Raw genomic sequence first — 16,087 nt, 5'->3', positions numbered from 1 at the left:
GGAGCACGCGATCTGCTGGTGATTACAAGAGCCTGGACGGAATCCTGGACGGACACAGCGCCATCCGTTTCTCCATTCCCAACCTGTTCTCGACTTTCTTCATCCAATTCTTTCTTACATTCTCCCCCCCCCCACCTCGTCATCCACTTCCTCCTCTGTTTCGTGATCGCTGACAGCTCCTTCCTCTGGTTCGTGATCGCTGACCGCTTCCTCTTCTGAGTCCAGCGCATCAGCAGCTTCTTCCTGAGCGTCCTGCCCACCAACAGTGTCTTCTTCTTCTGCAGCGCACTGCTTGTCGGTCGCATCGTCCACGTCTTCAGCTTCGTCATGGTCACCAGCGATGTTGTCGCCGTCTTCATCTGCTTCGATCTGGGCAATTTCTATGATCGCATCCTGCTCGTCGTACCTCTCCTCGCTGGCTGAGTTTGTGTCCAGCTAGTTGCCGTCCTGTGTAGCACCTGCTTAAGCCTCTTTCACGTCCTCTCCCCGGTAGTTTTGAGCTTTAAGGCCTATCTCTGCCCCGCTAGACGCAATACCCCTTTTCTTACGTCTTCGCGGGTTAGTGGAGCGAGTTCCTCGCGGGAACACTGCCGCGAGCTGCATGTGCATCGGGCGATGCTATCGGCGCCAGGCCGATCCTTCTCGGTGGCCGCGTTCGTGCGGTGCGCCATCGCCAATGCTTCCTGATGCGTCCCCGGTGTCACCTCCCTATCGCTCGTCGTTTTTAAAAATATACGCCGAATTGGTTCCCCGTATATTACCGATCCTGGAAAAATCCTAATTGCAATCAAGTACAAGTCTGAACAAATTTTATTGTTGTAATTCTGAATTCCAGTGTTTCCGAAAGTGATTTCTTTAACAGCAAATGCAAAAATAAAGAAAGACTATATTGACTAAGAACCTCTGAAAGTAATCTACTGAAGTTCTGTGATGGTTATGGCAAAAACATATATTTCACATAAAAAGTATGTAGCTCACACCAATAGTTTATTTTCGCATTTTTTTTCCTCTGAAAAGTAGCAATACTATTGCAACGCTATAATCGGAATGTCTGTAGGCATGTACAACGAGAACGTAGCGGTACATTAACGTCGAGCTCACCTCACACGGTAACACAACAGCTTTTAACCACCCTTCCTGAAGGATACGCTCGGCGGTTACACATACGTCCGCGACAGGGCCTCCGAATATAGCTTTTACATTTATGGGAAGCAAGAATGACCAATGAATTATCCGATGTCGCTTCTGCTTCTGTAGCAATAAATAACGACATTCCTGAGCCAGCCACAATAAATAATGCCATAATGAAAAAATTGCTAATTAGAACGACCAATTACAGCACCTACGAATTACTGCAAAATGTCTACGGTGCTTGCATCCCAGTAGGCCCAGTTCTTGCAAAGGAACAAAATGTTTTGAAGGGTGCGTGGCAATCGCCCTTGCCGTTGATGGTCAAACGTCACCCGGGCGACGCTGGAGAAGCGTTTGCGACATTAGAGGTCGGCGGGATGCTCTTCAGCTGCTCATACTCAGCTTGATCTTCCTGGTGTCAGCGTCGCTAGCGGAGGTGCTCCACAAAGGACTCTTGGCCTTCGTCTGCGTATCATATTACGTAGTAGGTGCAAACGGTAACAGCGCCGCCTTTTCAGCCGACGTCAGACGTTCGGCCTTGCCTCGTAGCAAACGAACACACCAAGACTCTAAGTCTGGGCTGTGTACAATAATCGCTCGTGGACCTTCCGTAAAAAAGGTACCAAATATTTGATATAGATAAAAAATAAAGTAGCAAATAAACTTACCAATGAATCATGCGTACTGTGGCTTGACTCGTCAAACCACTCTCGTTCGTCCAGCAGGTTAGCCTCAGGGCCTTGCAGTGCTTTAGCTACTGATCCGATGTCCCGCAATTCTTGCCAGAGACCGCGGAGGCGTTTGTTTGCTGCAGGGGCTGGAAGCAGCTCCATGATGTCATCGTCATCAATGCCGATTAATCGAAGTAACGCTTGACCATCGCAAAGGCCGACCCCACTTCGTCTCTTGGCGAATTACCGGTCGCAAATGGTTTTTAGCCTGAGTAAAAAAAGGGATAGAGGACAAAATTATAATTAGTAAAAAATGTCTTTTACTTTTGACCACATCATTTTACAGAGATTGTACATACCGCAGTTTGGCCGATTGGGTTGGTGCGCAACTTGATCATTAGCGCTTGCACAGCTGCCAGGGTTTGTCTCCATGCGCTGCCAGATTGCCTTGAACAGCGAAGTTGAGCCGGTGGCTCGCGCATTCCACTAGGGGGTTCAGCTTACCGTCTAACTCGTAGCTGGCAAACACGGCGACGTAGGGGGAACCAGGTCGAGCATTAGCTAAAAATGTTCGGGGAGCTCCGATGCAATTGAACGCTCGACTGACACCACCACCCCGTCCAGCGCGTAACGCTTAGATGGGATCGAGGTTGAAGTAACTGACAAAGATCCAGCTATTAATTAACATAAGGAAACCGTAGGATAACTTGCGTTGTAAGAAAATATAATACAACAAAATATAACATTACCGTCTTACTTCGCGGCCCTCACAGAATGAAAGTGGTAGGTTGCGTTGGCTAAAAGTTCCTGCGCTCGGTGCTGAGTATCACAACGAGACAAGGAAAGTTGCCGAGACGTTGTCAATGCGTACCCCCACACAAACATAGAGGAACTTGCGAATGCACCAAACTATATGCACACAATGCCGCACCGAGCCATACCTCCGTCATGGCTGACAGACACATTAGTCCAAACTTTGTGCGACAGACTCACGTCCGTTACCCAGCTTGCCGTTTTGCTAGAAATCAGACGGTGACTGCAATGCCGTCATGCGCAAGGGACAACGGAGAAGTCATGCTGTCCAGTACGATTTTTGCTCGTATTATTTCGTACACGAATGAGGTGGATATTGGTGCGTTACTGCTGCCACTGAACCTCAGTAATGCACACTGGTGCTGCATTGTTTTGAAGCTGGCGTCCAAGAGAATATTCTATTACGACCCTCTGAACCGAAAGCCGTATATTCGAGCCGCGAAAAACGTGACCAAATACCCGAAACACTCTAATTTTAGCGAATGACGTCGAGATTTATTGGCCCATTTAAGGTTATACAAGCTCACGGCGACGCCTTTATGATTGATATCCCCTTTGCAATGCGGCTTTACCCAACGTTTTACGTCGGACGTCTCGAGCCATACTGCCTCGCAGATATTCCGGAGCTGAAATCATAACCTCGTGGTCCGACGCCACGATAAAACGACGGCTTGGCTCATGACATCGCTGGTCGCGCTGTGACGTGTTCAGCTGTGGAATGCTGAGCGCACTCGCCTTTTGTCTCATCTGTATCTCCATCGATCCTTCGAGAGCGCCAGCGCACTCGCATCATCGCGAGTGCCTCCCTTCACTTCCTGATCACCCAGTGCGGCACGCGGTGCCCCACTCGCCCACGCATACAGCCAACGTGTATTCTTCGCCGCCTGTTCCGAGTGCAGTACCACACCGTAGCGCTAAGGCTCCTCGTCAGCCCTCGAAGCCGACGAAATCGGCGACTCTTCAATAGTCCGACCTTGAAGCGACGCTTCAGCCACGCAATCAGGCCTTCCACCTTGATGATCCGCCGCCAATGATTGACGCGTTCAGCGCTTAGCGCTGGATAATCGAGCACATCGTCGACCGTGACACGCGGTCTGTGTATGCGCCGGCGTCGAGCGGCCGTCGAGAACGAGTGACCGAGGGGCACTACCGGGTCCGCTGACTGGAATATTCACCAGCAGAGGATACGTGGGAGCCGGGTAGTCGTCTGGTACATGATGTTTGAGACGTGGAGAACGAGTTCAAAGCCTCGCTTGCAATGGTGTCGGTGTGTGAAGTCCAAATGTCGCGATCAGCTCCGCAAGTACCCTCGCTCGCGTGTACGCGCCCAGAAATGATGTAGACCGCGTGGCAACGGATTTAAAGACGACTTCAACGACTAAGACGCCTAGGCGACACCTGAAATGCTGACGATCTTGAAACACAACTCGTGGGAGCTGTCGCGACACAAGCGACACCGACTACGACCTCGAATACACCATGCATTTTTGCAAGTACTCATGGCGCCGTTGCTGGTACTTGACTTGTACTCGCTCGGTTGCGTCTTGCCGAGTGGCTTCAACGTTGGCCCCATGGTCCCGACAGGTCATCTACCTCGAAGAATACTGCGCTTGCGCTCACGACGCCGTAAGCGCAGCTCAGAGGGTGAACATTTAAGTTACGTAGATAGAGCTACATAGTTTGATATACAAAAGTAGGTGCAAAGCACGCGGATAGCGCGTGCTGCCTTGTGTATATCTGATTGGCTCGAAAGGGGGACTTTCAGCCTATTAGAAATTGACAAACACTTGAGTAGTTCAAATGAGGCCAGGTTTTCCGCCCTGGACCTAATCTACTTCAAAGTTGAATTTACCTTAATATAAGCACTTAAGTCTAGTATTGCGAGCTTCCTCATATTAATAATGTAAGTCAGTAACGCTTGCTCCAGCCCCGTTATAACAGCAAACTTCGGGCAAGGGTCATAGACACAATCATTCAAAACTCAATGCTGTTGCGCTGATTTTTTCGGTAGAAGACAATGCGTCCTACAAATGTCCTTAACCGTCCTATTTGTTCTATAACCGGACTATAGATTACTTGGAGACAAACAAAAAAGTGACAAGTTTAGGACGTTACGACAAGTTTTAGGACAATCATGTCGAAATTTATGTTTGCTAATAAGACAGTTGTAGGACAATTCTGTCGAAATCTATTTGGCTTAACGGGACAGCACCACTGTCCTAATAGGACATACTATTAATGGGATATCCTCTACATGAATGTGTTTAGGCCTGACACTGTATTGCGATTTCGCATTATCTGGCACGCGTCGACTACAGTTTCTAGACGAAAGAAGCATAGCTGGTCGGAACAGCCGGTTTCACCCGTGGTGCATGATGCGAAGCCGATTGGCGACCGTGCTTGATGTCGTCGATCAGTCGAATGTAGCGTTCTGCCTCCTTCTTGGCTCCTTCAATAAAAGCAAGAAGGCTTGGATGAGTACCGAGCCGCGATGCAAAATCACGGTTGTACTTTTCCAATGGGTTATTAGTACGGTTCATGATATCAACTTCGTACCGCACCATTTCCTGGACGTTCCACGTCGCTGACACAGCACAAAGGCTCCGTGGCGATGGTCTCAAAGACGTCGCCGTCAGAGCTGTCTTGGTGCGTGTGCTTAACAATGCTGACGGCAGCAGAGCACGGGATAATTGTCAACGCTGTCTTGTCTCCAATGTAACTCTCTCTCAACCCGTCGTACACCTCCTGCGAGATAACCGGGAGAGGCATCACTCTGTCTAGAACGCTGCGGTGTTGGAGCTGCAGCCGCACCTCCTGGCGCACGTCTGTAAACATCTCAGGCCGACGCACTGCGCAAGTGCGCATGCTTTTGTCGGCAACTATAGCCCCCTCTCTCACAATGACTTAAGCTTTGCATCCTTGTCGAAATTTCTTGCAACTGTAGTAGATAGTGCTCGTTTCAGTACATGTGCGCTTCGCACAGAGCGAATACTCTCCGTTCTCCATAGTTCGAGTGAGATGGTCGTCCTCGGCAGCTTGTTTTGGTTTGGGTGGCTAAGGTGTGTTTCTAAAGTTTGGTGTAGCACACATAATATTACGCACAACAGGTTTGAGGACGTAATATAAACGACAGTATTATATCATTTTGAGGACAGAGCTGCGAATTAATGAAAAACACTTAAGGATCAATAGGACAGTTTAGGACATTTGTAGGACGCATTATCCTACACCATGTTTTTTTTTGCTTTGTCACTTCAAGCTAGCGAAAACGTTGCTCAGTTGCTGTCAAGCAAAAGAAATTTCCAGATACTGGTCCAGCAAGATCCACATGCACAACGTCGAACGACCGGTCAGTGTTTGATACTGGAGCTGCTGGAATGCGTCCATACTTTTGCTGTCCTCCATGAAACTTCGCTCGCTTGCACACCATGCACGATTTGACATATTTCAGCACAGCCGACGCCATACCTGGCCATCAAAACGTAGCCATTGACTGGTACTGCTTCTCAGGACCAGGGTGAAAACGTTTGTCGTGATATATTTTGACTATATTCTGTCGTAGCGCTTCTGGTACCAAAACAAAACACATTCTTTTATTCTGACAACACAACTCCACACGTACAGCGGTTCGTAGCGAATATATGTCTCGTTTTCATTAAGCCGACCAATGAATTCTTGCAGATTGCATCTTCCAGTTGGTAATGCTTCACGACGCGTCCAGCAGCTGCAACATCTTCTCCCTCAATTGGCAATAGTTCGTCTTCAGTGGCTTGCTTGGTAAAGCCGTGTGAAAGCATCTGCGCCAATATAGGGTACTTGACAGACAGTCAGTATTTCTCAAACAACAGTTTCCATCGGTTATCCGTAAAGAAGTCTCTTGTGGGTACAACATATTTCAATGATCGGTGTGGACAACGGAAGCCGAGAAGCATTGTGTAATAGTCCTTCAATATTTCGACAGCCGATAGCAGTCCTTACTCCGTTAAAGAATACTTCCGGTTAGATATCGAGAGAAACACGCAATGGTCCACCTTTTGTTTTAGCAACCAGGCCCCAAATTGGTCCACCACTTACGTCAACAAACACGTGAAAAGTACGCGAATAGTCTAAGAAGTACTAGCCACACCTTGCGAGTCAGTGCTGCTTTCATGCTGACAATCTCTGCTGCGACTTCGAGCGTCTACACAAGCGGCACATTTTTCGCGATCAGGCAAAACATGACGTGAGAGTTATTCGGGACCATTTCGCGATAGTATGATATCATTCTTAGAATTCGTCGACGCTCTTTCTTCCTTACAAGCTCGGCCATTTGCGGTATCGCCTCGATTTTGTTGGCTTTTGCCGTATCCCTTCTGATGCCAGCGTAAACCCCAAATAATTCACAGAATCGCGGAGATTTATTCGCGTTGGGGTCACGTCAAACTTGCACATACGCATAATGACAATGTCTAGGTGCTACAAATGGTCGGTCTCGTACTTGAAGAAATGAGAATGCCACACAGGTAGAAAATCATAACGGTAAATCTTACAGAATACGCACATACACGCCTGGTATTCGTCCGGTGCAGTAAAAAAAACATCGACAATTAATTAAATTGGAATTAGCCGAACGGAGGGCAGAATGCTGCCACAGTTTGCATCGAGAGTGCAAATGCACTGTGCCTTCTCCGAGCCGCAGGAGAATTTCATGCGTCTTTTGCACAGAAAACGGAGAGCGACGAAGATACTTGTTTAGGCGACGAAAGGCCACGAGTATTAACTTTTAGCAGGGAAAAAAGCTGATGCCGCAGACTCAGCGTCGTGTAGATCTGTTCGCCCCGTCAAGCCTTAGTAGACGTTCCATTTCCTATCGTGCTGCATCCTCTTAACTGCGCGGTTCAAAGTACGATTTAGAATGCGAGGGCAGATAGTCGTTACTTGAAGGCAAAATGTAGTCGTGGAGCCGAATTATTTCTAGTCGTCCACTGTACAGGGTGTAGGTTTCTTCAAGTAATTTTAAATAGCAGTGCTTTAGTGCTGTGTCAAGATGCTCTGGCAAAAGGTCTGCGGAATTGATGTCTAATTCTTCTCCTATTTGCGCTCATCAACTTCTTGCTTCGTTACTTCAACTAGTCCACGCGCGCTGGGTGAGCCCTCGATGCCGTCATCAGTGTCAATAGACATATCGCTGCCATTCCAGCTCATGGTTCCAGCACCAAAATCCACAACCAGGCTTAGGCCGGTATACGGTCTCGCCCAATGACCATATCATCCCGAAGAGTGGGGAGAATTTAAAATGTTTGGGTAATCATGGAATCACGCTGGAACTGGGGTATCCGGAAGCGATCAGTAATGGACCCTTCAGTTGCGGTACTACCTTTTATCAAATCAACGATACACTTGAGGCTGCCAGTGTACTCCTTGTTCTTTCACTGTCTGCATAGACTCGCGGCTGATAATACTCCGTGAACAACCACTGTCCAGAAGGGCATGATAGCGCTCTTTGCCGTACTCGAGTTTGATCCTGATTCTCATTGGTGAACGAAAGAGACATGGCAGCTTTAATCTTACCTCTCTAGTGGAGTGTGTTGTCTGTCCGTAAGTCCGTCCGAGGGTAGGGCTAATAAAACTCACGCTAATGAGGGCGTTCTACTGGCTGCCGAGCGCAGCGAAGGCGGCGTCGATAGGCTAAAAAGCTGCCGAGCGCAGCGAAGGCGGCCCCCAATGGTCATTTTGCTCTCATTTTCAGCTGCGGTTCGCAAGGCCACGCAAAGGGCGCTGCCTGTGTGTGCATTAGTTAGCATTAGTAGAAGGCGCCGATGAGCACACACGTACTATATCGTCGTAGGAGCTGCTGAAAAAAGTTTAGGCTTTGGTGACTTATATTTCGGCCTCAATCGAACTTTAGTACTTATTGGATATATAATGATGTTTTAGGCTTCGTAGTACTGCTGTACTAATTTAACTTACAATATTATTTTTCATATTACTATTATCGAGCCATTTCATATTTTGCTTGCAGTCATTTGTAGTAGTAGTACACATAATAATTATATCAGCGTTTAATAATAAATAGCATTTGTACTACTATTAATAATAATGTGAAAGCTTTAAAATATGACTATTGTGGCTTACACCCCTGCACCCCACACTGCCTCCGGAAAAAAGTGTCATCTTCCTTTGTATTTGCGCGCGTAGTGTGCGACCTTCAGATATTCTGCAAACTTTCCAACAATATATGTAGCGTACATAAAAAATGGGAACAGCTATTGTGTTTAAGGTAGCGCGGATGCACGTGACTAAGCAAGAGCACGAAGCCCGAAGGAACATCGACCCACCCTATGTAGACGATGGGATAGAAGAGCAACACGAAGCACGAAAGATAGAAGCCTTAGGCGATGCAAACCACGAAGTGTTTTACGTAGCGTGAAATATGGAAGTGCACGCAGCCATCAACAGGACAGAACGACAAGAATATGACGGGAGCGTACGGGCCACAGAAGGGAACTAAATCCATAGACACCCCAGCATGCTGAAAAGCACGGGTTACGAAAGAGCACGCACGCTCGAAGCCACGGTAGAACACGTAACGGTAATAGTGCACGGACAGAAAGTCTCCCGTAGCACCACGGTTGAACACGGAGCACAGTCAGCAGACCAAACATGAGCCCGCGGGAGACCATAAGCGGGATATCACCGGGTATTAGGACACGATATAAGATTAGAACCGGAGCTCACCGAGTATCACAGCACGATACTACGGTAACTAGCGATTGCATTGACGAAAGACCAACCGCGACACTACAAGTTAGCACGATAGCATGGACTGTGCCACTAAGCCATGGGAGAACGCAGTCGCGGAGCTATACACGGAAAATCACAGCGCCGCGGAGAACGATACCAGTGTTTAACCTGAGCTTACTGAGCCACGGAGGACAGTACTACATTAGAACTAGATTGCACGGACGGCGGACCAGCCACGAAATAAACGGGGAGGTGGGCGCTTGGGGAGACCACGACTGAACACTGTGGAGCACGATGCCATAGTAGAACACGATAACACGGACAACGCAGATACACTGCGTAGCACAATACCATAGACAGCATTACGACACCGTGATTGCACGATAGCGTGATACCGCGGTCGATGACACTTCATCAGGAGATCACGATGCACGGGCGACGGAACCACACGACTGCATGGAGGCACCAAAGCACGGAATAGCACCCTTTGGTTAGAGTACCGGTGATGGGAGGCCAACGGCCACGAATGCCTATGTATCACGAAAGCGGTACAGCCCGCGTAAATGTTTGAGAACAGGGAATAGTTAGGAGCCACGAAAGAGGTCGTACTAAAGTGCATAAGCTCGAAAGAGAGCGCATATCCACAAACAGCGTGGACCACGGGTGAACAGAGAGCCACGAAACCAAGAAGAACACGGAAGAGCACAGACCATTGAAGAACACGACATTCAACCTGTAGTACGGGGTAACGGAAACGTATCAAACCACGATATTGTACAAAGCCACATGAGATTACGGATAGTTAAGTGGTTGACTACACGAAACCACGACGTACTAGGTTGAACGACGCCAACAAAGCACGCGACACCAAGAAGCACTATATTTGCGGCCACCTCATCTCCAACAAACCATGCCACTCCGCCGCGTAGCGGCGGCGAACGGCTAGTCTTACCCCCCTAGTGGAGTGTGTTGTCCGTCTGTAACGTCCGTAACGGGCTAGGGTTAATAATCCTCACGCTAAAACGCGCGTTCTACTGGCTGCCGAGCGCAGCGGAGGCGGCCTCGATTCACTAAAATCGCAATATGTGGTGTACATATTATATGTGGTCTACACATCGTACTTATATGCACCGTTCAAATTTCATTTTGCTCTCATATTCAGCCGCGGAGCGCCTCTCGACGCAAAGGGCGCTGTTTGTGTGCGCGTTAGTTAGCATTGGTAGAAGGCGCCAATACGCACACACGTACTATATCGTCGTAGGAGCTGCTGAAAAAAAGTTTAGGCTTTGGTGACTTATATTTCGGCCTCAATCGAAACTTTAGTACTTATAGGATATATAATGATATTTAGGCTTCGTAGTACTTTTAATTAATAAAACTTACAAAACTTTTGAGTAATACTATGTTTTGAGAATTTTATATTTTTCTTGCAGACGTTTATAGCAGTACTACAAAAAATTAATTAGTTGCGCAAGAAAAAAAACGCATGTTATTACTAATACGAATCAATTTAAACCAAAGTACCGGTATTATATTTGCGTTAGATAAAGATGCACAATTTATTACTAATATTAAATATTCAAAATGTGAATATAGTGGCTTCCCACCATCCCACCCCACATAACCATGTACACCACTCCGCCGCCGATAAAAAAGGATCGTATTCCTTTGTATTCGCGCGCGTAGTGTACGACCTTAAGAGATTGTGCGCACTTTTCACCACGATATGTAGCATACATCAAACAAAATATAAACAGCGTTTGCGATTGAATTAGCGCGGAGGCAAGTGGATAAACAAGAACACGAAACACAGAGGAACACCGGCGCACACTATGTACACGATGGGGTAGAGGGAAGAACACGAAGCACAGAAGGCCACGGACGTTGAAAAAGGACTAAATTAATGAAGGCAGCTAGCCATTCTGAAAAGCACGAACCACGGACGAGCACGCTACCATGAAAACTTGGAATGGCAAGAATATGATGGGAGCGTATGGATCACGGAAAGTAACTGAAGTAATGACACCCCAACATGCTGAAAAACACGGGCCACGGAAGCGGTAAGGTGCACGGAAAGCAATTCTTCCATAACACCACGGTAGAACATGAAGCACAGACGATGAACCTAGCACAAAGCCACAGGAGAGCATAAGCGGGAAATCACCGAGCATTGGAGCACGATACCAGGGTAGAGCCAAGCCACGGAGCACAGTGTTACGGTAGCTCACAATAGCTCGGACGACAGACCAACCACGATACCGCGAGATAATACGATTGCACGGACGGTGGTCCAGCCACTAAACCGTGAGATAACACGCAGCAACGGGAGTTATAGACGGCAAATCGCGGAGCCACAAAAGGCGATTCCACGGCAGATCAGCCACGGAAGCACCGGGGAGCGCTTTTGGATATCACGATTGCACAACGTGGATCAGTATGCCATTGTTGAATATAATAACACGGGAAACACAGATGCACTACGCGAGCACGAAAGCATAGGATGGCAGAATTATACTGCGCTCGCATGATAGCGCGATAACGCGGTCGATGAAGTCACACCAGGAGAGCACGTTACACGGGGGACGGATCCATATAACTACGGAATAGCACCCGTCGGCGAGGGTACCGTCGATGAGACGCCATGGACCATAAATGAATATGGACCACTAAACCTGTAAACCCACTCAAGACCTTGGGAACACGGAAAAATAGCAGCCACGAAAGGGTGTCGTACTACTGAAAAGCATGAACCCAAAAGAGAGAGCGCATTAACGGAAAAGGGCAATATCCACGGAGGAACATAGACGCCAACCAGTAGTACGGAGCAACGGACGCGTACGAATTAACGATACCGTACACTGCCACATGAGACTACGAAATGACAGGTGTTTTAAGTACACGACACAACATCGCACGGGGATGGCCGAAGCCTCGGGGTACAAGATCAGACTGAAAGCACACAACACACGAAGTACTTAAAATTGCGGCCACCTTATCTCCAACAAACCATGCCACTCCGCCGCGTAGCGGCGGCGAACGGGCTAGTCTTACCCCCCTAGTGGAGTGTGCTCTGCGTCAGTCCGTCAGTCCGTCCGAGGGTAGGGTTCTAAAATGTAACGCTAATGCGGGCGTTCTACTGGCTGCCGAGCGCAGCGAAGGCGGCGTCGATTCGCTAAAAAGCTGCCGAGCGCAGCGAAGGCGTCCCCATTGGCTAAAACAGATATTATGTGCTGTACTTACTGTATGTGGACTACACATCGTACTTAAAATGCACAGTTCAAATTTCATTTTGCTCTCATTTTCAGCTGCGGTTCGCCACCTCACGCGAAGGGCGCTGCCTGTGTGCGCGTTAGTTAGCATTAGTATAAGGCGCCGATAAGCACACACGTACTATATCGTCGTAGGAGCTGTTGAAAAAAATTGTAGGATTTGGTGACTCATATTTCGGCCTCAATCGAAACTTTAGTACTTATTGGATATAGAATGATATTTTAGGCTTTGTAGTACTTTTAAATAATAAAACTTACAAAACTTTTGAGTAATACTATGTTTTGAGAATTTCATATTTTTCTTGCAGACGTTTATAGCAGTACTACAAAAAATTAATTAGTTGCGCAAGAAAAAAACGCATGTTATTACTAATACTAATCAATTTAAACCAAAGTACCGGTATTATATTTGCGTTAGATAAAGATGCACAATTTGTTACTAATATTAAATATTCAAAATGTGAATATAGTGGCTTCCCACCATCCCACCCCACATAACCATGTACACCACTCCGCCGCCGATAAAAAAGGATCGTATTCCTTTGTATTCGCGCGCGTAGTGTACGACCTTAAGAGATTGTGCGCACTTTTCACCACGATATGTAGCATACATCAAACAAAATAAAAACAGCGTTTGCGATTGAATTAGCGCGGAGGCAAGTGGATAAACAAGAACACGAAACACAGAGGAACACCGGCGCACACTATGTACACGATGGGGTAGAGGGAAGAACACGAAGCACAGAAGGCCACGGACGTTGAAAAAGGACTAAATTAATGAAGGCAGCTAGCAATTCTGAAAAGCACAAACCACGGACAAGCACGCTACCATGAAAACTTGGAATGGCAAGAATATGATGGGAGCGTATGGATCACGGAAAGTAACTGAAGTAATGACACCCCAACATGCTGAAAAACACGGGCCACGGAAACGGTAAGGTGCACGGAAAGCAGTTCTTCCATAACACCACGGTAGAACATGAAGCACAGACGATGAACCTAACACAAAGCCACAGCAGAGCATAAGCGGGAAATCACCGAGCATTGGAGCACGATACCAGGGTAGAGCCAAGCCACGGAGCACAGTGTTACGGTAGCTCACAATAGCTCGGACGACAGACCAACCACGATACCGCGAGATAATACGATTGCACGGACGGTGGTCCAGCCACTAAACCGTGAGATTTCACGCAGCAACGGGAGTTATAGACGGCAAATCGCGGAGCCACAAAAGGCGATTCCACGATTGCACGGGCGGCAGATCAGCCACGGAAGCACCGGGGAGCGCTTTTGGATATCACGATTGCACAACGTGGATCAGTATGCCATTGTTGAATATAATAACACGGGAAACACAGATGCACTATGGGAGCACGAAAGCATAGGATAGCAGAATTATACTGCGCTCGCATGATAGCGCGATAACGCGGTCGATGAAGTCACACCAGGAGAGCACGTTACACGGGGGACGGATCCATATAACTACGGAATAGCACCCGTCGGCGAGGGTACCGTCGATGAGACGCCATGGACCATGAATGAATATGGACCACTAAACCTGTAAACCCACTCAAGACCTTGGGAACACGGAATAACTAGCAGCCGCGAAAGGGTGTCGTACTACTGAAAAGCATGAGCCCAAAAGAGAGAGCGCATTAACGGAAAAGGGCAATATCCACGGAGGAACATAGACTACAACCTGTAGTACGGATAACCGAAATGTACCAAACCACGATATTGTACGGGTCCACATGATACTACGGAAAGGCAAGTGGTTAAATACACGATGTCAAGATCTACGGGGTGAACCACGCTCTCTAAACACGCGACACCAAGAAGCACTTAAATTTGCGGCCACCTCATCTACAACAAACCTTGCCACTCCGCCGCGTAGCGGCGGCGAACGGCTAGTCTTACCCCTCTAGTGGAGTGTGGTCTGCGTCCGTCATTCCGTCCGTAACGGGCTAGGGTTAATAAAACTAACGCTAATACGCGCGTTCTACTGGCTGCCGAGCGCAGCGAAGGCGGCCTCGATTGGCTTAAATCGCATTATGTGGTCTACACATCGTACTCAAATGCACCGCTCAAATTTCATTTTGCTCTCATTTTCAGCTGCGGTTCGCCACCTCACGCGAAGGGCGCTGCCTGTGTGCGCGTTAGTTAGCATTAGTATAAGGCGCCGATAAGCACACACGTACTATATCGTCGTAGGAGCTGTTGAAAAAAATTGTAGGATTTGGTGACTCATATTTCGGCCTCAATCGAAACTTTAGTACTTATAGGATATATAATGATATTTAGGCTTCGTAGTACTTTTAATTAATAAAACTTACAAAACTTTTGAGTAATACTACGTTTTGAGAATTTTATATTTTTCTTGCAGACGTTTATAGCAGTACTACAAAAAATTAATTAGTTGCGCAAGAAAATAAACGCATGTTATTACTAATACTAATCAATTTAAACCAAAGTACCGGTATTATATTTGCGTTAGATAAAGATGCACAATTTATTACTAATATTAAATATTCAAAATGTGAATATAGTGGCTTCCCACTATCCCACCCCACATAACCATGTACACCACTCCGCCGCCGATAAAAAAGGATCGTATTCCTTTGTATTCGCGCGCGTAGTGTACGACCTTAAGAGATTGTGCGCACTTTTCACCACGATATGTAGCATACATCAAACAAAATAAAAACAGCGTTTGCGATTGAATTAGCGCGGAGGCAAGTGGACAAGAACACGAAACACAGAGGAACACCGGCGCACACTATGTACACGATGGGGTAGAGGGAAGAACACGAAGCACAGAAGGCCACGGACGTTGAAAAAGGACTAAATTAATGAAGGCAGCTAGCCATTCTGAAAAGCACAAACCACGGACGAGCACGCTACCATGAAAACTTGGAATGGCAAGAATATGATGGGAGCGTATGGATCACGGAAAGTAACTGAAGTAATGACACCCCAACATGCTGAAAAACACGGGCCACGGAAGCGGTAAGGTGCACGGAAAGCAATTCTTCCATAACACCACGGTAGAACATGAAGCACAGACGATGAACCTAACACAAAGCCACAGGAGAGCATAAGCGGGAAATCACCGAGCATTGGAGCACGATACCAGGGTAGAGCCAAGCCACGGAGCACAGTGTTACGGTAGCTCACAATAGCTCGGACGACAGACCAACCACGATACCGCGAGATAATACGATTGCACGGACGGTGGTCCAGCCACTAAACCGTGAGATAACACGCAGCAACGGGAGTTATAGACGGCAAATCGCGGAGCCACAAAAGGCGATTCCACGATTGCACGGGCGGCAGATCAGCCACGGAAGCACCGGGGAGCGCTTTTGGATATCACGATTGCACAACGTGGATCAGTATGCCATTGTTGAATATAATAACACGGGAAACACAGATGCACTATGATAGCACGAAAGCATAGGATAGCAGAATTATACTGCGCTC

General features: G+C 47.5%; 1 protein-coding gene across 1 annotated transcript; it reads right to left on the bottom strand.

Moving 5' to 3' along the window:
* Positions 1–2,363: 2,363 nt before the first annotated feature.
* On the bottom strand, positions 2,364–3,374 carry PITG_01984 (uncharacterized protein; the record flags this gene model as incomplete). Its single annotated transcript, XM_002908523.1, has 3 exons — positions 2,364–2,476; positions 2,734–2,754; positions 3,188–3,374. 3 exons carry the CDS (start codon positions 3,372–3,374, stop codon positions 2,364–2,366), a joined length of 321 nt encoding a protein of 106 aa, XP_002908569.1.
* Between the last annotated feature and the right edge of the window lie 12,713 nt (positions 3,375–16,087).

Source organism: Phytophthora infestans, genomic scaffold (genome assembly GCF_000142945.1).
Source record: "Phytophthora infestans T30-4 supercont1.2 genomic scaffold, whole genome shotgun sequence".
Classification (NCBI taxonomy): Eukaryota; Oomycota; class Peronosporomycetes; order Peronosporales; family Peronosporaceae; genus Phytophthora; species Phytophthora infestans.
Note: the sequence above shows the minus strand (reverse complement) of the source record. Positions and strands in the feature narration are given on the sequence as shown.